The following is a 26,996-nucleotide window of genomic DNA, read 5'->3' on the forward strand; positions in this document are numbered from 1 at the left end:
CTCAAAACCCCCGAGTTTTTAAAGTACAAGGGCTGACAATAACTTAAGTTTCCCTAATATTGTATGTGTTTGTGTTTGTATGTACATGTGTGTATTATATGGTATATCTACACTTATGGGAGTGGTGTTTTCTGTGTATTAGCACACATGGAGATCAGAGATCAACTTGAATTATCTTCCTTCATCTTTTAAAATTCCATTTATTTATCTACTTTGTATGTTTGGGAGTAGAGGAGGGTGCATACCATAGTGCTCGTGGGAAAATCAAAAGATAGCTTTATAGAGATTTTTTTTTTCCTTCTACCCTGTGGATGCCCTGGGACCAAACTCGGGTATGATACCTTGGCAGCAGGTATCATTTATATTTCTGCTATACAGATGGTGGTGGGAATCAAACCTGGTCCTCTGAACGAGTAAGTGCTTGTAATCACTGAGTCAATTCTCTAGTCTCACTGTTTAACAACTGTGTTGACATAATAAATTTTGATCACATCAAAAAAGTTTTCTCATGCTCAGTGCCTACAATTAGTACTTTAGATGATACTAATATGTATTTATCCAAACAGACATTATGTGGGAGAGTATATCTTTGTGTATTGATGTTTATGTACAGGCTGTAGTGCCTCAGAGCTCAAAAATTGGTGTCAGATGATTGGGAGCTAGAGTTAAAGCAGTTGTGAGCCTGATGGCAGATGCTGTGGACCAAACGCTAGTCCCTTGCAAAAATCAGTAAGCACACCTAACTCTCCAGCCCCATATTCTAAATTGTGTGTGTGTGTGTGTGAGAGAGAGAGAGGGAGAGAGGGAGAGAGAGAGAGGGAGAGAGAGAGAGAGAGAGAGAGAGAGAGAGAAGAGAAGAGAGAGAGATATCTATGTTATACCATATATATGAAGGACAGAGGACAATTTGTAGGAGTTAGTTTTCTCCAGATGACTTCTTTTGTTTTATATATTTACTTATGTATTTATTTGTGTATTTATTTATTGTCTGAGACAGGGTTTCTCTGTGCAGTCTTTGCTGACCTGAAACTCACTTTGTTGACCAAGCTGGCTAGCCTCGAATTCACAGAGATCTGCCTGCCTCTGCCTCTGTCTCAGCAGCGCTGAGGTCAAAGGCATGTGCCAAGAAGGGTTTTAGTATGTAGCCATGGTGGGTTTGGAACTTGCTGCATAGACTAGGCTGACCTCAAATTCACAGAGATCTGCCAGTCTGGAACTGAAAACATTTATAAAAACATCAACCTTAATATGCTGCTCCCTGGCCTACAACTGCTGAGGATGTAGTTCAGTTGATAGAACATCTACCTAGTATGCATGAAGCCCTGGGTTTAGTCTCCAGTACCACATAGAACAGGGCAAGGTAGCACATGTCTTTAATCTCAGCATTTGGGAGGTAAAAAGCAGGGGGATCAGAAACTTGCTACATAGTGGTTTCAAGGCCAAAACCCTGACTGAAAGAAAATGTCTTCAGTTTTCTAATTACTCTCAGGATACAATCTACTTTTCATTGGTATTTTATGTTTTTTCCTGTGCTGTCCTATCTCTTCCTGCTTGCTACTATACTTACCCCTTAATAGTTGTGAGGCATGTATGTGTGCATTGTTCTCTATCCCCCTCTCCATCTGGTTGTTTCAGGTTTATCTTTTCAGACTGATCTTGTTTCTTTTTCTAATCTCAGGGTAGTCTCATCAGCATTTAGCATGTAGCCTTTGTTTGATTTGTTTATTTTGTCATTATCTTTTCTTTCTAAACTGATCCCCTAGGATAAAAACTGTCTTCAGTCTTCATGTCTTGTGGCAAGTGGTAGAATCTCTAGTTCTCATCCCCTTTCCGCACAGCAGACATCCTGCATGTCAGATATTTACAATTTATAACAGTAGCAAAATCACAGTTATGAAGTAGCAACATGAGGAACAGGTGTTAAAGGGTCACAGATTAGGAAGGTTGAGAACCACTGCTCTAGATTATAGATCCACATTTCTGTTTTGTTCATCTGATAAATCACACTTTCCCATATTGCCACGTTACTATTTTTATGCACAGCAATTCATTGAACTGTTCTGTTATTTATGTTGGATAGTTTCTTCTGATCTTCCACTATGATTAATGCAACTTTAATGAATTTTTCTCTATCTGGATTTTATTTTGGGTATCTCTCAGATATTTGAGTATCTTCCTAGAGTGGGAAACTTCAGTAAAAAAAATTAGCAAAAATTCTTTCTGCTCAAAAAATGTTGCTTTTTAAATCTATAGCTCCCAGGTATAGATAGAGACAATTGGTCTCATATTTGTTAATAAAATTATGTATTGACCTACCAATAAATAAATTAAACATTAAAAATTTTCCCTTAATACATTCAAATAACTCTCTTACATAGTTCTATAACATACCATATCTAGTTAATCATCCGCTATTTAGTATTTTTAAAAATATAACACCACTTTAAGTGTATGAGCATGTATGTGTGAACTGTGTATCAAATGTGTGTAGATATTTTAGAAGGCCAGAAGAGTTTTCATGGATCCCCTGAAACTGGAGCTACAGTTGGTTGTGAGCCCCGAAGTGTAGGTGCTGAGAACAAACTCCATGGCCTCTGAAGTGCAGTGAGAGCTCTTAACTCCTGAGCCATCTCCACAGCTTCCTTACACATTGTTGATAACTAGTAATGTTAATATTTTTTCATGTTAATTACTATTTCTTACATACTAGCAAAGTCCATTTTTATTCCAAATGTTTCTTTTTTTTTTAAGGTTTATTTATTTTTAATTTTATGAGAATGAACATTTTCCTGCATTTATGTAAGTATACCACATATGTGCTTCATGCACACAGAGGCTAGGGAAGTATGATAGATCCTTTGGAACTGAAGTTACAGATTTTTGTGAACTCAGAACCTCTGAAAGAACACTCAGTACTCTTAACCACTGAGTCATCTCTCCAGCCCCTATAGTTCTTAACCCCAAGTAGTATGTTTTCTGTCTCTGTAGTTTTGCCCTTCTGAGCATCTCATACAAATTCGGTGTATGTAACATATGGTGTCCTGTATTCTGGCTTCTTTCACTCAGTATAACATTTTTGAGTTTATGTCATAGCATGAATTAGTACTTCATTTCTTTTTATTGATAGGTAATACTCACTGTATATCTGTATTCTCTGTATTGTTTATTCATGCACCAGTTTCCAGACATCTGGATTGCTGACTTAAAGCTTCTGTGAATATTTATGTGCTAATCTAATTAGAGCAGGCTAGTTTTGAACTCATACAGATACATTTACCTCTATTTCCTGAGTGCTGGGATTATCAGAGGCACAACATTCTTTGAGATAGTGTATCATTGTCTACATTGGCCTCAAACTTGTATGTAGCTGAGGATAGCCTTGAACTGATTGATCACCTTTACCTCCTTAGAAGAGTAAATGGATATGCTGCCATTGAACTATTCTTTGCACCTATGACCACTTTTTTTTAAAAATATGTGAGTTCTGTTACTTTAAGGTCCTCATATTGAATTGCAGGCATCTTACTGGCAGAGTTATCTATCCATCTCCTGCTGGTATCTTTTATTTTTTAAAAAAAATTTGAGATAAGAGTTTCCGTATGTAGTCCTGGCTAGCCTAGAACTCAATATGTAGACGAGGCCAATCGTGAACTCTTCAAGTGTTGAGATTAGAGGCATATACCATTATGCCCTTAGGAGTGTGTGTGTGTGTGTGTGTGTGTGTGCATTTGTTTCTAATTACGTGTAAATGTGAGGTAGGCATATGCTTATAGGTGCTCACAGAAACAACAGTTCTTAGATCTTCCTTAAGCTAGAGTTACAGATGGTCCACTCAGTACTAGTAACTGAACTTATGTCCTTTGCAAGAACTAGTGCCTACAAGTATCTATAAAAACACAAAAGTTTAGGGCTGTAGAGATTGTGTCAGGAACACTGGCTGCTCTTTCACACAACCTGGGTTCAATTCCCAGCACCCAAATGGCAGCTCAATACTATCTGTAACTCCAATTCCATAGGATCTGGTGTACATACATATAGTCAAAACACCAATGCACTGAATAAGTAAATAAATAAAAAACACAATTTTTACATTTTTGACTATGTCTTGTATTATTATTATTTAATTGATTAAAAACTAGATTTTAGTTTTTACTGATCTGTGACAGTGTGGCAAGTAGCTTACTAAGCCATTTACTGTCTTTTCTAGCCTCCAGGATCCTATAGACCACCCCCTCCTATGGGTAAGCCACCTGGGTCAATTGTGAGACCCTCTGCTCCACCAGCAAGATCATGTGTTCCTATGACTAGGCCTCCTGTGCCAATACCACCACCGCCTCCTCCACCTCCACCACCACCGCCTCCTCCTCCAGTTATAAAGCCAAAAACTTCATCTGTGAAACAGGAACGCTGGGATGAAGATTCTTTCTTTGGGCTCTGGGATACAAATGATGATCAAGGACTGAATTCAGAATTTAAGCGAGACACTGCAACAATTCCACCTTCTCCGGTATTACCACCCCCACCTGTTCATTCTTCCATTCCCCCTCCTGGCCCAATGCCTATGGGTATGCCACCAATGTCCAAACCACCACCAGTGCAGCATACAGTTGACTATGGCCATGGCCGAGGTGAGTAATAGTGGGAAATTTATGGTTGGGTTCTACAGGAATTGTTTGGTGGTGTTGGTTGGTGTTTTGATTTTGTAAGACAATCTCTTTGGCAAGGCTGGCTTCAAACTCACTACGTAGCAGACTATTTCTGCAATGAAGCCCCATGACCAAACAGCAAGTTGGAGAGGAAAGGGCTTACTTATTTGGCTTACATTTTCACATGGTAGTCCATCAATTGAAGGAAATCAGGACAGGGACTCAAGCAGGGCTGGGACCTGGAGACAGGAGCTGACGCAGAGGCCTTAAAGGGGTGCTGCTTACTGACTTTCTCCTATTGGCTTGCTCAGTGTGCTTATAGAACCCAGGGCACCAGTCAAGGCATGGTACCACTCAGAATGGGCCAGGTCTTCCTTCCCCAGTAATCACTAGTTTTGAAAATACCCTACAGTTGGGTCTTAAAGGGACATTTTCTCAACTGAGTCTCCCTCCTTTGAGATGACCCTAGTTTGTGTAAATTGACATAAAACTAACCAGGACAGTGACCTTAAACTCCTGATCCTAACCTCCTACATTCCGGGATTATAGGTTTATACCACAGCACCTGGAGGGAATTAGTTTTCCAGAGAAGAGATTTTTAAGTTTTTCAAGACCCAGTCTTGGTGGCTCTTAAACTCCATATTCCCTGAAACTCTGGGTCCTCCTACCTTAGAGCTTCCTGAGGGCTGGGATTATAGGCATATACTGCTGGGCCAGACTTCTACAGGAATTACTAGCTTGAGATTTGGTTTTCTTAAGCTTCATGCTTACATTTCATCCCTGGTTTTCTTTGCCAGATATGCCTACTAATAAAGTTGAACAGATACCATATGGAGAAAGAATAACTCTACGCCCAGATCCATTACCTGAAAGGTCAACTTTTGATGCAGGTAGGATTCCTAGAGAGGAGAGTAATTGTAAGCTTAACTTGAGGGCCTAATTATTACAAGAATTTTCTTTTAGCAAGGTTAGTCTAGGCTTTCCTTTAATATCACTGAAAGATTCTTAAATTTAAGACATTGACTTATATTACTTCTCAAGTTAAAATTGTACTTGCTTTAATTTCTGAAAATGCTTCTATTTCTTAATTTGTATTGTTTTTATAGATCATGCAGGCCAGCGTGATCGCTATGACAGAGATAGAGACCGGGAACCTTATTTTGACCGTCAAAGTAATCTCACAGATCATCGAGATTTTAAAAGGGACCGAGAGACACATAGAGATAGAGACCGGGACCGTGTTCTTGACTACGAGCGGGATCGATTTGACAGAGAGCGCAGACCCCGAGATGACAGGTATGCTGTGAAAACCTTTTGATATACATGTGAAATATCTTGTGTAAGTTCAGGGAAAGTCGGTTTTATCGTTTGTTTTTTTTTGATGGGGGGTTATTATTGTTTGATTTTGTTGTTGGTGATGTTTTTGAGATAAGGTCCTCTGTATTATGTATCTCTGGCTGTCTTGGAACTTGTTATAATGATCAGGTTGGCTTTAAACTCAGAGATCCACCTGCCTGTCTCTTGAATGCTAAGAGTAAAGGCATGTGCCACCAGGCTCAGCCAAAAGTCAGCATGTTGAAAAGAGATTTGGTGAATAATGTACTCTTTCCATTATATGTATAATTTGGAAAAGGAAGAGCAGTTTCTAGACAAGTTAATGCTTGAGATCTACTAGCTTGAATTCCAGAGAATTGAATTGGAATGCAGACAGCCAAATTAAAAGGAAGGAAAGTGCAACCAGTACTTAATTTACAGACAAGCAATTTGTTTTTACAGTTCTTGATTTTTAGGTAGACATAAATGAAAAAGCAAGTTTAAAATTTAAACATAGACTATGGGTAGATAATGATATGTTACAGAGCAGAGACCTTCCAAATATTTATGTGTTTACCAAAACTTCCTGTAATACCCTGTAGGAATCAATCATATCGAGACAAAAAAGACCATTCTTCATCCAGAAGAGGAGGATTTGATAGGCCATCCTATGACCGGAAGTCTGATAGACCACCCTATGAAGGCCCACCCATGTTTGGAGGTAGTGTAATGCCATAATGACAGTTACTGTGTTGCTAATGTAAACAAGAAGAAGGTGTTTTTCATTGTAGCTATGCATTTTAAACATTCACTGCAAACTGTACTTGAAGATTTCTTAAGCAATGATAGCATTATTTTTTTTAATTATTCATTTATTATATAAGTACACTGTAGCTGTCTTCAGACACACCAGAAGAGGGAACCACCATGTGATTGCTGGGATTAGAACTCAGGACCTCTGAAGGAACAGTCAGTGCTCTTATCCACTGAGCCATCACTCCAGCCCCAATAGTATTATTATAATAAATAGTAATGTATGGCTGGAGAGATGCCTCAGTGGTTAAGAGCATGTACTGTTCTTACAGAGGACCCAAGCTTAACTGCCAGCACCAGCATCAGGCAGTTTACAACTGCTTATAACTTCAGCATTCAAGAGATGCCCCAAAGTTTGGGCACGTGTACATATACACACATGTACATGTAAATAATAACAAAAATGTTTCTAAAAATAGTAATGTAATAAATGAAATAAAATTTAATTCTTCAATTAGTAAAGAAATCTTGAAAAATAGAATGAAAGTTACTTATAATCACACCACACACCATACTGAAATATATTATTTCTCTCATTTTTTTTCTTTAAAAATTATTTCTTTTTTATTTGTATCAGTGACCAGAGTGCCCCTTAAAGTGGAGTTGTAATCCACCATGTGTGTACTGGCAATTGAACCTTGGTCCTCTGAACACGCAGCCAGTGCTCTTAAGTGCTGAATCATCACTTCAGCCCTCTTATTTTCTCTTCATGTTCTTATTTATGAAGTTATAATCAAGAATAATAACTAGGAGTCTTGAGTTTTTTTCTGCACTTGTCATCACATCCAGAGCCTCATATGCTGGGCAAGTGCTACAGCGATAATATACAGTGATTGTATATCCTCCCTATGTAAGGTTATCCGTATTTCTACTTATTAACTGCATCATATATATTCCAATATTCAGACCTCTTGCTGCCTCTATGACATTTCATGGAATTGATAAAGTAGAAGGCCCTTCCAGTTAGACATTAAGTTGCTTTTATCTCTTCATTACCATGAGTTGCACTTAAGCTAGAAATTTTCACCTATTAAAAGGAATAAACTTTCCTAATCGATGACCCTTCCTCTTAAACTATAGAGTGAAAGACATGGAACCCATACGTTATCAGTTATGCTTTGGTTTATCCAGTAAAATATTTATTCCTTTTTGTCCTGTTGCTGAATGTTTTCCTATATTTAATATAAGTGAAGGTGAATTAAGTATTCTACAGAACAATATGTTCTGGTTTATTTTTCTCAACAGGCCAGTCTTTTTTCTTGATTACAATTGATTTGTATAATTAATTAAATTTAAAAGTGGCCTTTGGGCTGGAGAGATGGCTCAGTGGTTATGAGCACTGACTGCTCTTCCAGAGATCCTGAGTTCAAATCCCAGCAACCACATGGTGCTCACAACCATCTGTAATGGGATCTGATGCCCTCTTCTGGTGAGTCTGAAGACAGTTACAGTATATTCATATATATATAATAAACAAATCTTTTTAAAAAGTGACCTTCAATTAATTAGACCTGATCTGAATTGTAATTAAGGTGAGAACAGAAACAAACCAGTTATTGGTTTTCATAATGGTTACTGTGTAAATAATAATGTTATTCAACTCCTGTAACTCTAGGAGAACGAAGAACTTACCCAGAGGAGCGGATGCCCCTGCCAGCTCCTTCCCTGGGCCACCAGCCACCTCCAGTTCCACGGGTTGAAAAGAAGCCTGAGTCCAAGAATGTGGACGACATTCTGAAACCACCAGGCCGGGAGAGCCGGCCAGAAAGAGTGAGTCCTATAAACTTGACTAGTTTACTCTGAAGAGGGTAAGGTCCTTGTTTCTTTTCTTTTTTCTTTCTTCTCCCTCCCTCCCCTCACACCCCATCCTCTGTTTATTTTTAAATGTTTATTAGATTTTTTTTTTCAGTTTTCTACAACATAAAAATACTGGTTTCAAAGCTTCATAGTATCCAAAAATCAATAATCTCAGATACTGCCTACACTTTAAAATTTTAAAGAAGTTTAGAGCCAGTAATGTTGGAAATTTTTCAAAGTTTTTGAGAGCTTAACTGCATTTTGAAAAGAGGAAAAGTAGATTTGGCTTCCTGGTATACAGAACAAAAAGGGGAAAATTAGGAGACCTGATTAGGTTTAATTTCCTGATATTTTCTCTGTATCTATAATCATATGATTCAGACTTTATATATATATATATATATATATATATATATATATGGAGAGAATGTGTCATGATGTGGATAGATATACACATGCATATATAAACACACATATTCTTTTATTGAAATTTGTCTAAGAGTGAATAATTTTAAAATAATGATTTCAGCCAGATACTTGGATTACACATATATAGATAGATAGGTCATTGTTTTCTAGGTTTTTTTTTTAAAATGTGTATGAGTATTTTTGCCTGTTTGTATGTGTGTGCATTGCATATGTGCCTGATACTCACAAGAGTCAGAAGAGGGAGTCAAATTCCCTGAGACTGGAATTACAGGTGGTTGTGAGTTGCCATATGGGTGCTAAGAATCAAACCAGGGTTCCCTGCTAAAACAAATACTGTAACTGCTGAGCCATCTCTCCAGTCCTGTCTGCCTACTTTTTTTTAACTATAGCTATCCCATATGTCCTGTGGTGGTTGTTTGAATGATAAAGTAGTCCACCAACTTGTTATGGTTGCACTTTCTGTAGATCTATTTATCGAAGTCAGCAATGGTACAATAATTTTAATTAAAATATTAAAGTTAGTGCCTACTGTGGTGGCACATACCTTTATATCTAGCACTCAAAAGGCAGAAGCCGGCAAATCTATATGAATTTTAAGTTAGTCTGGTCTGTGTAGAAGTTCTAGAAATAATTTAAAATCATATGTGTCATGGTGACATCTTCCAGTTGAGTCATCCCTTGCCATAGCCACACGTCCCACCTGTTGATCACTTAGTAGTTATCTTAGTTATCAAATTAACTGACATGGTATCTGCTAGGGATCCTTAGAATATGTTTCCAGTGATAATATAGCACTTGCGTATATCTTTTACTATCCCTTTACTTTCAATGTGCTTCTAAAATTGCATTTATTTTTCTGTGCATGCATCATGGCACCATACTCTGTGGAGGTCAGAAGAGAGCCTTTGGGAATTGGTTCCAGCATGTTTATCCTAGGGAATAAATTCAAACCATCAGACTTGACAGAAAGTACCTTTACCCAGTGAGCCATGTCAAGAGACTTCTGTTTGTGGAGACCATGTGCACACGAGTTTAGTGCTGGAGTTAGGGCCTAGAGCAGGTGCTCTACCGTTGAGTACCACCATCCCAGTTTCTACCTTTTGATTATATGATAAAGTCTCACTGTGGAGACCAGGCTGACTCGAACTCAGAATCTGTCTGCCTCTGCATCCCAGTTAATTTGATTGGATTGTTTAATCCATTTACAGTTCAAGTTATTTTTATATAACTGGCTTTATTTTTGGCTTACTTGTTTTAGATATAGAAATATGAGTTACGTTTATGTATTCATGTTGTGCTCAATAACATTGGTGAACATTTAATTTCTAAACCTTTAATTTTTATTTATTCATTTTACGTATGTGAGTACACTCACACTGTTTTCAGACACACCAGAAGAGGGCATCAGACCCCATTATAGATGGTTGTGAGCTACCATGTGGTTGCTGGGAATTGAACTCATGACCTCTGGAAGAGCAGCTAATTCTCTTAACCGCTGAGCCATGTCCCCAGCCCTTAGTTATGGATTATTATTATTGATTATTGTTACTGTTGTTGTTGTTGTTATTATTATTATTATTATTATTATTATTATTATTATATGTTCTTTGTAATGAGCCTTTGCTGGACCAAAGGCCTCTCCTCCCATTGATGCCAGAGAATACTATTCTCTGCTGCATATGCACCTGGAGCCATGGGTCTCTCCATGCTAACTCATTGGTTGGTGTTTTAGTCCCTGGGAGCTGTGGTGGGTTTGGTTAGTTGATAATTTTGTCCTTCTCATGGTTGCAGATCCTTTCAGCTCCTTCAGTTCTTTCTCTAGCTCCTTCATTAGGGTCCCCGTGTTTAGTCCAATGGTTAGCTGCAAGCTTCCTCATCTGTATCAGTATGGCTCTAGCAAAGCCTCTGAAGAGGCATCCATATCAGGTTCCTGCCCGTAAGCACTATTTGACATCAGCAATAGTACCTGGGTTTACTGGCTGCATATGGAAAGGATCCCCAAGTGAGGCAGTCTCTGGATGATCTTTTTTCTAATCCCTGCTTCTCTATTTGTCCCTTTATTTCCTCCCTTGAGTGTTTTGTTCTCCCTTCTAAGAAGGATCTTCTGGCCTTCCTTCTCTTTGAGCTTCATAAGTTCAGTGAATTGTTTCTTGGGTATTGTTCAGTGAGTACATACTATGTGTGTTCTTTTGTGACTGGGTTACCTCACTCAGGATGATAGCTTCTAGTTCCATCCATTTACCTAGGAATTTCAATGAAGTCATTGTTTTTAATAGATGAGCAGTACTCAATTGTGTAAATGTACCACAATTTCTGTATTCATTCTTCTTTTGAAGGACATTTGGGTTTTTTCCAGCTTCTGGCTATTATAAATAAGGCTGCTATGAATGTATCGTTCTTAGATGCTGGAGCATCTTTTGGGTATATGTGTAGGACTGGTATAGCTGGGTCCTCAGGTAGTGCTATGTCCAATTTTCTGAGGAACTACCAGACTGATTTCCAGAGTAGTTGTACCAGTTTACAATCCCACCAACGGTGGAGGAGTGTTCCTGTTTCTCTACATCCTCACCAGCATCTGCTGTTACCTGAGTTTTTTATCTTAACCATTTTGACTGTTGAGAGGTGGAATCTCAGGATTGTTTTTGCATTTTCCTGATGACTAGGAATGTTGAGCATTTCTTTAGGTGCTTCTCAGCCATTTGATATTCCTCAGTTGAGAATTCTTTGTTTAGCTCTGTACCCCATTTTTTAATAAGATTATTTGATTCTCTAGATCTAACTTTGAGTTATTTATATATATTGGATGCTAGCCCTCTATCAGATGTAGGATTGGTAAAAATCTTTTCCCAATCTGTTGGTTGCCATTTTGTCCTCTTGCTTGACTGTGTCATTTGCCTTACAGAAGCTTTGCAATTTCATGAGGTCCCATTTGTCGATTCTTGATCTTAGAGCATAAGCCATTGGTGTTCTGTTCAGGAAAATTTCCCCTGTACTTACATGTTCTAAGCTCTTCCTCACTTTCTGTTCTATTAGTTTCAGTGTACCTGGTTTTATGTGGAGGTTTTTTATTTTTATTTGTACATAAAAGAAGGCTACATGTGCTACAACGAACTTTTGGCGATCACAGGACAGCTTGCAGGAGTTGGTCCTCTCCACTGTGTATGTCCCAGGGGTAAAACATAGATAAGACTTGGAGGCCTTTACTCTCTAAGCCATCTTGCTGGGCCCAGATGTGAACTTTTATGGCTGTTCTTTGTCAGGTTGAGGAAGTTCCTCCTCTTCCTTCTTTGTTGAATATTATTAGTTACAAAGGGTTGTTGGATTTTGTTGCATGTTTTTTCTAAAAGATTAGTTGGAATGATGCTATAATTTTTGTTTTTTAATATAGTGCTATAATTTAGTACATTAGTTGACTTTCATGGCAACTTTTTTCTGTGTTGCTAGATAATATCAGAGTTTTCTTATGTCTTTGCCTGGTTTTGGTATCAGAGTGATGCTGGCATCATAATATTGTTTGGAATTTTTTTTGTTTTTTCAGATAAGGTCTTAGAATATAATATGCTGGCCTCAGACTTGTTAAGTAGTCAAGGATGACCTTATAACGTTTAACTTCTGACCTTCCTGCCCCTGCCTCTCAAAGGCTAACGTGCAAACTGTGACACTAGCGCCAGGTTTTATTCATTTACTTGGTGTTTAGCCAGGTCTCACTATATCCCTGGTTGTTCTGGAATTCACTATGAAGCCAGGCTGACTTTCGTAGAGTCCACCCGCCTCTGTCTCTGCCTCTTCCTGTTGGCCCCCTGCCCCTTAAGTCTCTCAATTCCCTCTGCTTTGTATGCTTCTTAGGCAAGTTTGGTCACTCACATCATTGTAGATATTTGTTTGATCTAAGTTATCTTCTTTGTTAGAATGCACTTGTGTTTCCTTCAACAGTACAGAAGTTGGCATTGTGATCTATTTCTTTAGAATTTCTTTACATTTCTGTAATATTAGTAGTGACACCTCCATTTTTTATTGTAGTAATTTAAGTCTTTTTTTTTCTTACTTAATCTAGGTAAATCAGTTTCATTGTTGTTGGTTTTTTTGTTTTGTTTTGTTTTAAGAGTGTTTTTACTTTTTAGCTCTAATGAAATACCTGATAAAAGCTTCATTATTTCTATTCTGCCAGCTTCTGTACTGTTGAAGAAAACACAAGCCATATCCAAACTATAAAATTTTACTGACTTTTCTCTGTTTTATTAGTATGTGTTCTAATCTGTTATCTTCTTCTGTTCTGTCAGTTTTACCTTGTTCTCTCATAGTGTTCTAGGTAGAAAAATAGGTTTTTAATGTTAATTTTTAAAAGACTAATTTGATTTTGAGTGATGAGTTTTGTCTACATGTATGGATGTACACCATGTGTGTGCCTGGTGCCTACAAAGGTTAGGAGAGGATGTTGACCTTCCTGGGACTAGAGTTATAGCCAGCCAGTTAAGAGCCACCATGTGTTCTTACTTGCTGAGCAGTTTCCCACATTCACAGAGTAGTGTTTTAAAGAGTTTTTTAAAAGGCGGGAGGGGTGTGCTGGTTGAATTTGCTAGCACCTGTAAGATCTCAGTTAAGCCATGTCTCCAGTCCCTAAATCTTTTTTAGTTCTTGATATAGACATGTACACCTAAAATTTCCCTTCAAATGTTTGTTCAGTTTTATCCTATGAGCTGTGGTATGATGTGTCTTTATTTTTATGAATGTCAGGGTAATTTTGATACCTTGTGATTTCTTTGAGCCCTTGGTTTTTTTAGTACTTTGTTCTACATATTCTGTACATTTCCTTTGTTCTGTTTTGTTTTGCTTTGTTTGTTTTGAGACAAGGTCTCAAGTATAGCAGACTAGTCTCAAGAGTCCCTAGATAGCCAAGAATGACTTTGTTGTTGACCTCCTTCCTCTGCCACCTGAGAGCTGGGGCTAGGCATGTGCCCTAGTGCTTGCTGGGTGCTGCTCATTGTTTTCTATCTGGGAGGAAGCAACTGAGCTACATCCCAACCTTTCAGAAAACAAAAAAATGTCCCCCTCCATTGTATTTCAGATTGTTGTTATAATGAGGGGATTGCCTGGCAGTGGAAAGACACACGTTGCAAAACTAATTCGGGTGAGTATGAGAAAATAAACTAAGAAAAAGGAAAAAAAAGAGCTGCTTGTTAGTGAGTAGTATTATATTCATCCAGGTATCTCCCATTGATAAGTTACAGACACCCATGGGGCCTTGTAAGTTTTCATCTATTTAGACAAATAATTTTGCCTCTGGTTGATTTGAAACCACCAGAAATTTTATTTTAGCCACATATGGGAACTTGAGTGTTCATCAGTTTGGCTCATAATTTTTTAAAAAAGACTTTCTTGATTGTTGTATTCTTAGGATAAGGAAGTAGAATTTGGAGGACCCGCACCTAGGGTTTTAAGTCTCGATGATTATTTCATTACCGAAGTAGAAAAAGAAGAAAAAGATCCAGATTCTGGAAAGAAAGTGAAAAAGAAGGTATGTGGTTCCTCCCAAACCTCTCAGTGGGATGTTAAGAAAGATGTTCAGGGAGATGTGGGAAATGGTTTGTTCATCTGTTCGGGCAGGGTTTGTTTGTTTGTTTCTGAGGCACGGCATTACTTAATGTAGCCCTGGCTGACCAGAAACTTGTAGACCAAGTTGGCTTTGAACTCACAAGATCTGCCTGCCTCATCCGCCCAGATTCAAGTTGTACACCACCATGCCTGGCTTGCACTGGGAGTTTTTTGACAAACTTTGGTGCTTAGGAGGAAGAGTGCAGAGTCATCTTGTTTCAGTTAGCCAGGCCAAGTTTGATTCCTTATGCCTGCTAACCTCCTCTCTCTGTGGGATCTCAGGTAATGGAATATGAATATGAAGCTGACATGGAGGAGATTTACCGCACCAGCATGTTCAAAACTTTCAAAAAGACTCTAGATGACGGCTTTTTCCCTTTCATTATTCTGGATGCCATCAATGACAGAGTTAGACATTTTGACCAGTTTTGGAGTGCAGCAAAAACCAAGGGTTTTGAGGTATAGTCTTACCTTTGAAGCACTTTTAGTGTGGGTTTTTTATTTCTTGGCCTAATTCTTATACATTTTCATTTAGGTGTATTTGGCTGAAATGAGTGCCGATAATCAGACTTGTGGCAAGAGAAATATTCATGGAAGAAAGCTTAAAGACATAAATAAGGTGATTTTTCAAGCACGTGTGCTGGAGAACATTAGCAGTGCAGTCTTGAGTCTTACTTAGCTCAGAGTCTTTTCTGCCTGCTTTAGTAAATGTTCTTGTTTGTGTGTTATAAGTGAAAGGGATGCTTAGCTCTTCTTGAAACTCATGTGTTAAAGTTATAGCATTAATTGTATTTCGCTTGATGCTTTCCTTGGTCTTTATTGGAGTAGTTGTCTGATTTAAATTGTCCTGAATATCTCAATAGATGGCTGAACATTGGGAAGCTGCACCTCGTCACATGATGCGTCTAGACATCCGTTCCCTGCTACAAGATGCTGCAATTGAAGAAGTAAGTGTGCCTCTGTCTCAGTGCAGTGCAGATATGCAACACATTCTTCGCTTTTTTTACTTTAAAAAATTAAAATTTCCAGAAAAGTTACACGAGCACACACACACCTTTTAATCATCTAAACCAATTCAGTTGTTAATATTTTCCCACGTTTTTCTTTATACTTTATAAATACTAAGTAACATTATTTCATATCATTACTGTACAATCATATGAGAGTTGAGTTGAAAAACTTCATAACCCATCATTGCAAAATATGTTGTTGGTGGCTCTCTTCTATGAACAAGGACATTCTCTAATAAATCCAGTAAATTATAAAATTTTAAAAAGTAAGCATTAGCCAGGCTGATGGTACACACCTTTAATCCCCTGAGGCTGGCAGATCTGTGTGAGTTCAAGGCCAGTCTGGTCTACAAAATGAGTTCTAGGACAGCCAGGGCTCATAGACCTGTCTTAAAAAACAAAAAGGAAAAAAAAAGTTAACATTAATATGACACTTTAAAATAGATTTTTGTGTGTTTTTATATACTTAACTATCCCTTTCTCCAGGTCATACCCCCAGCCACCTCTTAATTCAGTCCTTGAGTGTGGGGCTGATTCCCTCCAGAAGGTACATGAATCTGCCCCATCTGATCTCTCTTTTGAGGGCTAGCAGTCTGTTTCTTCCTTCTCTCTTTCAATTTCCACTTTCCTGAGAGATCAGACACAGGTACATGGTGATTGATACTCTCTAGCCAAGACTACTGCTTGGTGTGAGCCGAAGGCCTCCAGCCCTCTGTCTGAACCCTGACCACCCATTTGGGTGTCAGCTGTAACCCTTTATCTTTTTTTTCTCCTTGAAAAAACAAAGACTTGGTTACACATTGACTAGTTTAATGCCATTAGGTCAGTCAACAGTTTCTCTGAAATTTGCATAAAGGCTCACATCTGGGCCTTTGGGGAATCCCCTGTGAAGCTTCCCATGAAGTTTCTCTCTGACCTCAGCATTTCAAAACTTTCTGTCAAGAGAAACTAGGAGATTCAAAAAACAAAACAAAACAAAACCAATTGCCTCCTCAGTTTTGGTACTTCACTTTGGCCCAACCCAATCTGCCCCTCCCTCACCACCCAAGCAGCTCTGCGACCTGACCTTCGGGACTTCTGCCATGGATCTGGAGATCCAGGCAACTCTGGTTAATGTCCACCCACCCGGGCTGGACCCCTTCTCCAAAGTCAGATCGCCACTTTAAAGAGGGAATTTTCTCCACGGGAGCCCAAGAGGGCGGCCCAGCCATCAGGACATAAGCATCAGGTGCACCTCTGTGTTCCCTTCAAGCCTGGGACAGAATGCGGCTCTCAAGACCCTACCCCTGTCAGCCGACCCCTGCCAGTCCACCCCTGCCAACCCTGGAGGGGAGGGGAGGGGGCGGCAGAGGCGGTGGTACAGGGGAGGAGATGAAGGATGAAGGAGGGGTGTAAGGCTCAGGAGAAACTGGGAAAAATCTGCCAGGACCATTGGCAACGCTGGGATAAATCCTCCAAGATGATTGGACAGAATCTACCTGTTTATTTTTGTTGGAATGTTTTTTGGTTTTTCCCTAATATTGGGAATAACTCAGCATTAAAGTTCCCTTTATAGGAAATGTTTTTTGTTTGTTTGTTTATTAATAGCGTCAATGGTTCCTCCATGGGAGAAAAAACAGTGAACTAAACTTACTAGTATAAAACCAAACACATTCAAGGCATAAAGTACTAAGCCAAAACTGTTTAAATTTCCCATGGTATTAGTCATTCATTATATGGGTGATTCTTACTGGATGATTCAGATGTAGATACCTTAATGAAAATGTTTGAAATGAAAAGAAATATTTCATTGTTGGAGATTTTAGATTGTTCCTAAAGAAATATAGGGAGGGAGTTCTGTTGATTATTCAGGATATAAGATAGGTCTATGGAGGAACCTTACCACAGAAGGTACAGATCAAAAGAGATTGTTTACAAATTCTTGGTGACTTTCAAAAATTGCTGGGAGATACTAACTAGCTACGGACCACTGTTGGATTAACTACTCGAGCTAAGTAATTTATTTTAAACCTTACAAGAACATCATCGGCTGAGGCTGAAAGAAAGTTGGCTCTGGTGGAGACATTACATGAAGGAGGCACATGTAGATCACTTGGATCCCAAGTTGGATGGTATTTTAGTTATTCTGCCTTCTACTCATTCTCCCACAGGGATTACACAGAGAGAAAAATATATCTTAGAATGGATGTTTGTAGCACGTAAATAGTAAAAAATTAAAACCCTATGTAAAAAAAAGGTTTCTAAATTAATTATAAAAAAAAAGAATAGAGGGACTGGTGAGATGACTCAGAGATTAAGAGCACTGACTGCTCTTCCAGAGATCATGAGTTCAAATCCCACCAACCACATGGTGGCTCACAACCACCTGTAATGGGATCTGATGCCCTCTTCTGGTGTGTGGTATGTGGATGTATATGCGGCAGAGCATTCATACAATAAATAAAATTTGGGGTGGAGAACATTCAAATTTATTAAAAAACACAATGGGAAAACCAATGTTTTGCGTTACAGCTAAATTTCTTTTTCATTCATTGAATTAGGTAGCTAGTAGAATCTAATAGATAAAAATTTTTAAAAAGAATTGGACTTTATTTATAAAAATAGACTCATATGAGATTGCCTAATTATGGATAATCAGTAAAGACTAGCAAAGGGCTTGCAATAAGTTTTTTGAAGAAATTAACAACAAATATTCCAAAAGCAAACAACTTCAGTTTGTATAAAGAACTAACTGGAGCTGGAGAGATGGCTCAGTGGTTAAGAGCACTGTCTGCTCTTCCAGAGGTCCTGAGTTCAAATCCCAGCAACCACATGGTGGCTCACCATCTGTAATAAGATCTGATGCCCTTTTCTGGTGTGTCTGAAGACAGCTACAGTGTACTCATATACATAAAATAAAAAAAAAAAAACTAACTGTATTCTTCTTTAGTGAGAGGAACACCAATTTCTAAAGCTCCAACTTTTTTCACAGATGCCAATAAATCAGGAATTTATGACTTATAAGTCAGGAAATATAAGTAATTTGAGGCCCATAGGCTTCAGTCCAAAATTCAGGGCTATATGCAATTTTCAAGGTTCTATTAGCTGTTCCAGAATTTCTTAATATAGTCACTGACTCTAACATGCAGAAAGAGTTGTTTTTGCCTAAAAAAAAAAAAAAAAGCTAAACTTTACTTTCAATGATTCAAAAAAATTAACTTTGTTATTCATAATCAAGCTTCATTACCTACCAAAAATAACCCTGAAGTTACCCAAAGAAATAAAATTTGGTAGATGGATGTGTTTCATTTTACAGTTTGAATAATACTACAGGACTACACGTCAAGCAATTTGTGGAAAGATCTGACCAAACTTTAAAAGAAATGGTCATAAACCAAAAAGGAGGAAGGGTGTAAGGTCTCCCAAAGATAGATTAAATAATGCTTTATTGACTTTAAATTTTAAAAATGTCAATGAGACAGATAGCACAGCTGCTGAAAAAAAAAAAAAGACACTGAATTTTAGAAAGGACAGCTGCATTAAATCATCCTATGTACATTAAGGATGTATGGATCTCAGAATGGAAGTGTGTGCATTGGGGAAGAGGTTTTGCTCTTGTCTCAACACGAAGCAAAAAGCTGTGGATTCCTTCAAAGTTAATTAAGATTAGATTTAACCAGGAAGACCTCCTAAAAATCTTGACTTCGGACATGAAAAAAAGAGATTCAAAAAACCAACAAGACAGGTGACACCATTGCTGGCTCCCTCCATGGGAGCAGCACACAAGACTGGCTGAGATCTGAATGTCTCTGCAGAAACCAATGAACCTTCCTGGCTGCTTATGATTACATGTCATCTTCTCATATGGCATGGACCCATCATACCTCATATGGATGAAGACTTATATTACAGTTTGTTTATTCAGTCTAAACTGACTGATAGAGCCTTTCACCTGCTCAAATATAGCAGAGAATCATCATTAGCTGATTTGTGCACACTGCACATCCATACATGTATTAATGCAGAGATGTCCCTACAATGTTACCTTTAAAAGTTTGTGTGTTTTCAGAACAAAAGGACCAATGAAGGCCTATCTGAGTCCCAGCCAGAAATGTCTGATATCACCCCACCAACCAAGAAGATGGCCTGCACCTCATTGCCGGGTCAGGGAAGGAGGAGACGGAGGAGACGCCACCCCAAACCCCGGCCCCGATCCCAGCGGGGGAGAAAACGAGGGACTTGTGTTGTACTGGGGGAGGAAAGTTACTTTTAATTGCTTGGTTCCTTCCCCCAAGAGCCCATCCTAGCTATTGGGACCCTCCTTGTCCTAGCCCCCTGCCTTATTCAATTTCTACAGCGACATATAAAAAACATCACCAAGACTATTTCAGTCTGGTCCAGTACCAGAACCTCCCAACAAACAAAAATGATGACACCAATATCTGATGATACCACCTCTTTATAAAACAAAAAGGGGAGATGTGGGGCTGGGGTGCCATGGAACCAGGAGGAGCTGGTCCGGAGCAAGAGTGGGGTGGAGGCGTGTCCAAACCCCGGGAATCTCTTCTGAGATCGGCAGGAGTAGGACCACTCCCCTACTGCCCCGGGCCTGCATGTCTCAGGCATGTAGTCCTGGCCCCCAACTTTGCCCCATCAGAGGTCACATAGTCTGCAGCCGGGTTAAATTTTCTTTCTTATAAGGTCATATCCAATAAGCACCTGGAATCTGGAATTTCTTCTTATGCAAATGATGTGTCCCCAGCACACTGGCCCTGAGTAAGGATGTACACCCACCCTCTCTATCACCCACTTACCCACAAAGGTTTGTGAATGCGAACACACACTCCTGACCATTCCTGCTTCAATCTCCTCAAAGGATCTGCCCCATTTCCTGCTGATGATGAGTGGGAGAGCAGAGCCAGGAATGACACTTGAATTCAATTAAAAATAGTCTATGTTTATCTCCTGCCCTGATGATGTACTCTATAACACCTCTTTTTGGTGGCAATGGGATGAAGCGTTGTGTGCCCAGTCTGTCTTGGAACTCATTTGTAGATCAAGCTGGCCTTAAATTCACAGAGAAGGCATGCATCACCATGCCCAGCCTCAGTAGCACTTTTATGATAGAAAAAATGGCTCGTTCAGTAAATTGCTCACTGTGAGTTTTGATTCCCAACCTCATATAAAAACTGGGTGCATTGACCCTTGCGTGTAATTCCAACACTTTGGAGGGGGTATTAGAGAGCTCCTGTGGCTTACTGGCTAACTAGTCTAACCAAATTGGTAAGTTCCGGGTTCATTGAGAAACTTTGACTCTGAAAATAAGGCACACGCACACTTAATTCCACTAGTTTAGGTTTAAGTTAAATAGCAGAAGGTCTGAGGAGATGGCTAATTGGGTAATGACATTGAGGGGAAAGAACTACAGATTGTTCTCTGACCTGCTATGCATGAGGGCAGTGGGCATGTGTGTACATTCACACAGATGTAAGTGAATGAATGAATGGACATGTAAAAGTAAACAAATGATGTGAACCAAATGTGAACTGAGAACACAGAATTCATGTAACATTACTGCTAAGGTTTCGTTTACTTTTACATGTCTAATCATTCATTTGCTCACTTCACTCATGTCTGTGTGAATGTAAACATGTGCCCACTCCCCTGGTGCATTTGAGATGACAAGTTACTTCATTGTGATGTAGGCATTGGTCTAAACCTTGGCACACTGGTCAGATCTGTTGGGTTTTTCTACTTTTTTTTTTTTTTTCAATTTGTAGTAAGTGATCTATACATGTCTATTAATTTCTTGTTCCCAACACATTTTCAATCACTGGTAACTTGCATAGTAGTTATTAGTTTGGTGGAAGAACATATCCTGAAAGTTGAGTGACTTTTATATTTCAGTTACTTGTGTGCTTCTCTTGTCTTTGACCTCATTCTATGAATGGTGCTGTCCTTCCTGAGTGTGACTCTGACTCAGCAGCAGACACTTGTCCTGTTTCTCAGAATTCATAGCCCCATATGATCAGTCATGCCACCTTCCTAAAACACATCTTTTTCCTTGGCTTTCATGAGTCCACATTCTTCTGCTTTCCAGAGATCACTAGATCATCTCAGGACAATCTCCTTTTCTGACTTGTGCTTTCTAGGCCTTAAAAAAAGTTACTTAGGGCTTTATCCTTAGCTCACGTTTTACTCACACATGTAAAGAACCTATTTTTGAGATTATAGATTTGCCAGTTTCATATCCATCCTAGTTTCCTAGATTGCCTTTTATATACCTTGTAAAGACTGGCTTGTGTACCTTAAAAGTAACAAATTTTCACGTCACCTTTTATCCTAGCACTTGGGATGTCCTCCGAGTTTGAGGACAATCACATCTACATAGCCAGATCCTGTTGAGGGGGTGGGGGAAGGTTAATCATTTTGAATGGAGTGCTTTAAATTCCTTTTAAAATTATTTTCTGAAGTCCCTGAAACACCATGTTAGTGTAGCACACTTGCTACTCTTAAGGGGCTCTCTGTTTCTTTAGTAGATACACCATGTTGGAAACATCAGTCTGCTCTTAAACCAGCTCTTGATGGCTCTCATCACTGTGTTCTGCTATTCTTTTACTTAGTAAATACTTCTCACATCCATGTGCTCCCATTTGTATTGAAATCATTGTGGGCCAGCCTCTACCACACCATTGCTTGCTATCATTTCTTATATTTGTTGATGCATCCCTACCTCTTTTTCTTGTATTTTGAAATTTGATTAGAAAAATACTTATTAAAAGTTTTTAAAAGACTTTAATCTCTTAAGTATTAAAAACCCATCTACTTGGAGTAAAAGATTTTACTTAACTTTACAAAGATAAAGATGAAAAACGCAGGGAAAATTGTAGAAGTATTGTTCTGTGGTCTTTTAGTCCCACTTGAAAGTTGGGAGTGTTAGAATTCATGTGGGATGTGACAGGAGAGTCCCTGCTGTCTTGTGCTCATTCCAGATCCTAGTGAGTCAACATTGCTTAAAAGCTAATGCAATCCTATTTTTAAAATGATTATTGCCATATTGTAGGTAGAGATGGAAGATTTTGATGCAAACATTGAAGACCAGAAGGAAGAAAAGAAAGATGCAGAAGAAGAGGAAAGCGAACTGGTAGGAGACAGACCAACCACTTTGAGCAGAGTGTCTCTTTGTTATTCTTAAGGCGTGTTTATATTCAGATCTGTAGTTTGATTAGTAGTGTTTATACACACTCTTTACAGTAAAAGTTTCCATAACCATCCTTGTGGAGAGTATGTATTCTTTTTATTTTTTCCTAATCCAAGAAAAATTCTGCGGTGTTAGGGAAAATTTAAGAGTAATAAGAAACTCATCTTTGTACTCATCTAGCTGTGGGTGGTTGAAGGGGAGTATACTTTCCAAGAAAGTCAATTACATATGAGAGGACGTTTTTCCATTCCAGCAGGTATGTGGTATAGCCTACCCAACATATGCATACTCTTGTCTCTTTGCTGTAAGATCTCAAAATTGAGTTCTGTTACCTTGAGGCAGAAGAACTTACTGAATGAAGAGACAAAGGGCTGTCACTGGCTGCTGGACTTGTTCTTGTTTTCTCTTGTTAAATGATGGCAAAAATGACTGTAGGCAATGGGTTTTTACCCAGGCTGATGAGAAACCTGAGGGGAGTTTAAAGTTCTGTGTACCTCCTGTAAGTGCTTTGGTTACACCTCTGTGGAGATATTTCCCTTATTCTGTCACTTAAGAAGTGAAACCTATAAAATTACCGATGTTTCAATGTTGGCTAATAAGGTACATAGATTAAACCCACAGTATTACTTGATTTATTTGCCATTTCAGCTCTTGGCTAAAATTGCTTCTTCTTGCTTCTCTTAATGAAAATGTACAAACCGAGATCCCTGATTCCTATTCTCTAAAATGTAGTCTATAAGGGGTGGTCTCTTTAAAGCCGTGTGTGACATAGAAGGTTCGTAATAGAAACTGTGTTTATACAGCATTGATGTCGACCTCTACATTCCTAGATGTCTTAAAATGTGGATTAAAAACTAAGCTTTAAAGGTAATGATAATTGAGTCTCAGTATGTTTTTTAATAGTCTTATTTTTCTACCATGTTGCATTTTGACATACATGATCTAAACTATGAGGGGAAATTTACATAAAGGTCCAAGGTCCAAGCTGTTCTTAACAGCTAACAACCTCACTTGCTACTTGTAGCCTGTGCAGGAGACTTCCACAGTGCTTTGGCAGCTCCATCCATCTTTTGTGGCATTTTTATCTCACTTGCTCAAATATAGTCAACTTGGAGTTTTTAATTAAATTACAGTTACCTTTTAAAGGGAAGCATGTTGCAACACTCTAGCTTTACATCAGAGAACTGTTAAGGAAGCCTTAAAATTCTAATCTGCTAGACTATTTATTTCCGAGTGGCCTGCTACTTTAACAAGCAGAAGGATTGTAGTGTTTTAAGAATGAATAAGATGGTTCCAGCAGGGGTAATGAGTTCTGTTTACTTCAATCTAAAGCTTCTTTAACCGAATCACATGGCAGAACCCAGCTCTTTTACTCTTGGAACTTATCCCAGGGGTAAAAGATTCCTGGAGAATATTAACCAAGGTGATGTGAACAAGTTTCAGGTTTCCTGTCATTTCAAACAATTTAATAGAATCCTCAGTAAACTGCATCTTCAGTTCTGTACTGGATGAAATCCAAGCTTTTCTTGGGTAAAAGAATCCTTGGGGATCATTGGTAAGATACATTCCAGCCTTTAGTGCTTCTGCTAACCTAGTACACATGATTTGGAATCATAAATACATAATTTCAGTGATGCTTATGGTTTTCAGGTGGTTTTAGGTCACACTTGTACAAGTTTTCCCAGTATTTATAGGCACCATCGCTTTAGCAGAGCTTTTTCTTGGTTTGATCTAAAGTGTTTTTGGAAACTATGATATAATTTATAATCTGAAATATTACCTACTAAGTCCTAGTTCTGGCATAAAGACTAGCAATGTATAAGCCTAAAGGTTTCCTGGAGTTAGAGTGCTCAAGAAAACTCTACTGTAGAAATTGTTACACTGTCTCCAGCATGTTTTCTAACTTGGCTGGGTGTTGGTCTCTTCTATGACCTTGAACATTCTCCACAGTAGAGAAGAGGACTCATTTGAAAAACAAACAAACAAAAAACCTTCAGTCAATTGGTCTGGTTTACTAGGTCCTAATATTAATGTTTCTGTATAATAGGATCTATTTGAAAATACAGTCCAAATAAAGGAAAGGGATAATTATAATAAATGACATGGAATAAGCTGGCTAGGAGAATAAACAGAAGGGATTACTACATAGTTATAGACACCCTGGGACATTGGAAAATGTTTGGGGAGTTTGTTTAAAATAAGTTACTCAGTTATCTTATGTAAACTGTAAATTGCCCTTGGTAATTTCTGGTTTTATTACATAATAGGAAAATATAATATTACAAGGTATCAGAAATGTCTTAATTTTCATCTGGTGAAACAGAACTGCTCTGAAGTTGATTCAATAAAATTAGCCTTGGTATGCTCTAACTGGTACATGAATTGAGTCATTTTCAGTGAGTGTGAGCTTCATACTATAGTAGTTGGGCCAGTCTTTCTTTTCAAGTACTTAGGGTGACACTGAAATATCGAGCGACTGACTTGAAGGGCACTTTTGGAGATCATGGCTTCAGTTATTTGAGAAGAGCAGTTGTACTTTGAAAGTACCTCGCTAGTTTATAAATCTTCAGAATGATATTGATCCTACCTCAGTAACTGTATATTCTTACCATACTTGTTGTCCATCTGCTGTTGAGGGTACAGTTGTGAGTCCTCAACTGTACTTACCTCAAACCTCCTTCATGATCCTACCCTGACCAAAAACTGCAGTTCGTAGGGAAGTTTGGTGGATTTGGTCACTTACTTTCTTCAAGGATAATAAAGTTGTGTTTTCCATATGGATATAGTTATAACTAGTGAGCGGAAACTGAATCCAGTCCCAGTTTTAATGCTTTTCCAATTCAAACGTGTTATGCATGTATGTGTCTCTTTCTAACCCTTCGAGCTTCTCTCTGTGTACGATTTAGGGTTACATTCCGAAAAGCAAATGGGAGATGGACACTTCTGAGGCAAAGCTAGGTGGGTATTTCCTTTTTCCTGTTTTTATATGTGGTACCTGATGGTAATGGTCATAGAGCTTTTCACTGCACGAGGAGTAAAGGGCCGGAAACTTCTGCTTAAAGCAAGATTTTGGCCAGCCCACACCCTTCAATCATTTCACCAGCTTTTGCCTTAACTACCTATATCTGTGAATGATTAAAAAGAATATTTTCTACAAAAAAATGCTTTTGGTATCATTGGACGTTTTTAGGGTAATTAGAAATATTTGATAAGCATAATAACATACTGTCACTTCTAACATTCATTTTTTTAGTATTAATTAAAAATCTGTCCCTAACATTTTTTTTAAAGAAAAATGTATCTGTAACTGACAGTTGAGTTTGTGCGTACTTTAGTAATAATTTTAGTAAATATTTGGGTTTTAAAAGTAACTAAAAAGAAAATATCTTGGGTAATAAATTTGAGTTACTGTATTAAGGGAAATAAATACATAATTTGAATATTTAAGGCGACTCCATTTAAATTTTCCTTCAGACTATCTTTAATGCTGTTACAAGGTAAACCTTTTTAAATAATTGTTTAAATTAAACTTTTGAGTTGCTTGATTTAGTCAAGTTAAAAAAATTGTATTAAATGGATTCCTTCAGTATTTTAGTGTGATATTTGTAAGGTAGTGGGGGTTTTGTTGTTGCTTTAATTTTTTTACTTCACTTAGACTAATTTAACATGTCAACTAAGATGCGTCAATAAAAATTTGAGGAAGGATGCCAGGCCTTCTGATTCTGAAGGCCTTGCTAATTAGGAATGGTGACTCTCCTGTTTCTCTTCCTGGTGTACTGTTACTCCAAAACTAAGAAACTGTCTGTCTAAATATTCTCAATTTGCAGAGTTAGTCTGGCTACACAGCAGTCTTGCTGCTTAGGTTTTGTGTTTTATATCAAAGTGGATACATTGTGTGCGTACTTGCATGGGTCTTGTCTTGTATTATGCCCAAGCACTTATGTAGTTGGTTTTGTCTAATTGGTATATTAAAAAGTTCAAAAACTCTACTATCCTTGTATTATAGGAATATAGGTGTGTTTGCTATAAAGTCTAAAAAAGTTTTAACTTGTGTCAAATGAAAATTATTTGTGGTTTATTGACATATTTATCTATGAGTCTTTCTTGAAAGAAATCTTAATAATAGTCATCTGTCTCTTTTCACATACCATAGCCACTTATTTGTTTAAATGCACTTAAGTTTTTAAGAAAATAATAGCTACAACTTTTAAAATA

The 26,996-nt window shown here is 38.2% G+C and overlaps 1 protein-coding gene across 4 annotated transcripts in view; it reads left to right on the forward strand.

Annotated features, from left to right (window-relative positions):
• Positions 1–26,996, forward strand: part of YLPM1 (YLP motif containing 1) — a 69,506-nt gene that overhangs the window by 34,521 nt on the left and 7,989 nt on the right. For 2 of the 4 annotated variants that reach the window (XM_080918904.1, XM_080918906.1), the window contains 12 exons: positions 4,208–4,628; positions 5,444–5,536; positions 5,753–5,942; positions 6,563–6,681; positions 8,389–8,543; positions 14,065–14,127; positions 14,395–14,514; positions 14,874–15,050; positions 15,127–15,210; positions 15,455–15,538; positions 22,644–22,724; positions 25,688–25,739. In XM_080918904.1, the coding sequence (XP_080775030.1) occupies positions 4,208–4,628; positions 5,444–5,536; positions 5,753–5,942; positions 6,563–6,681; positions 8,389–8,543; positions 14,065–14,127; positions 14,395–14,514; positions 14,874–15,050; positions 15,127–15,210; positions 15,455–15,538; positions 22,644–22,724; positions 25,688–25,739 (1,639 nt within the window). The remainder of the gene's footprint in view (positions 1–4,207; positions 4,629–5,443; positions 5,537–5,752; positions 5,943–6,562; positions 6,682–8,388; positions 8,544–14,064; positions 14,128–14,394; positions 14,515–14,873; positions 15,051–15,126; positions 15,211–15,454; positions 15,539–22,643; positions 22,725–25,687; positions 25,740–26,996) is intronic. The other 2 variants (XR_013975077.1, XM_080918905.1) reach the window with 2 other exon arrangements.

This window comes from Micromys minutus, assembly GCF_963924665.1.
Source record: "Micromys minutus genome assembly, chromosome: 1".
NCBI lineage: Eukaryota > Metazoa > Chordata > Mammalia > Rodentia > Muridae > Micromys > Micromys minutus.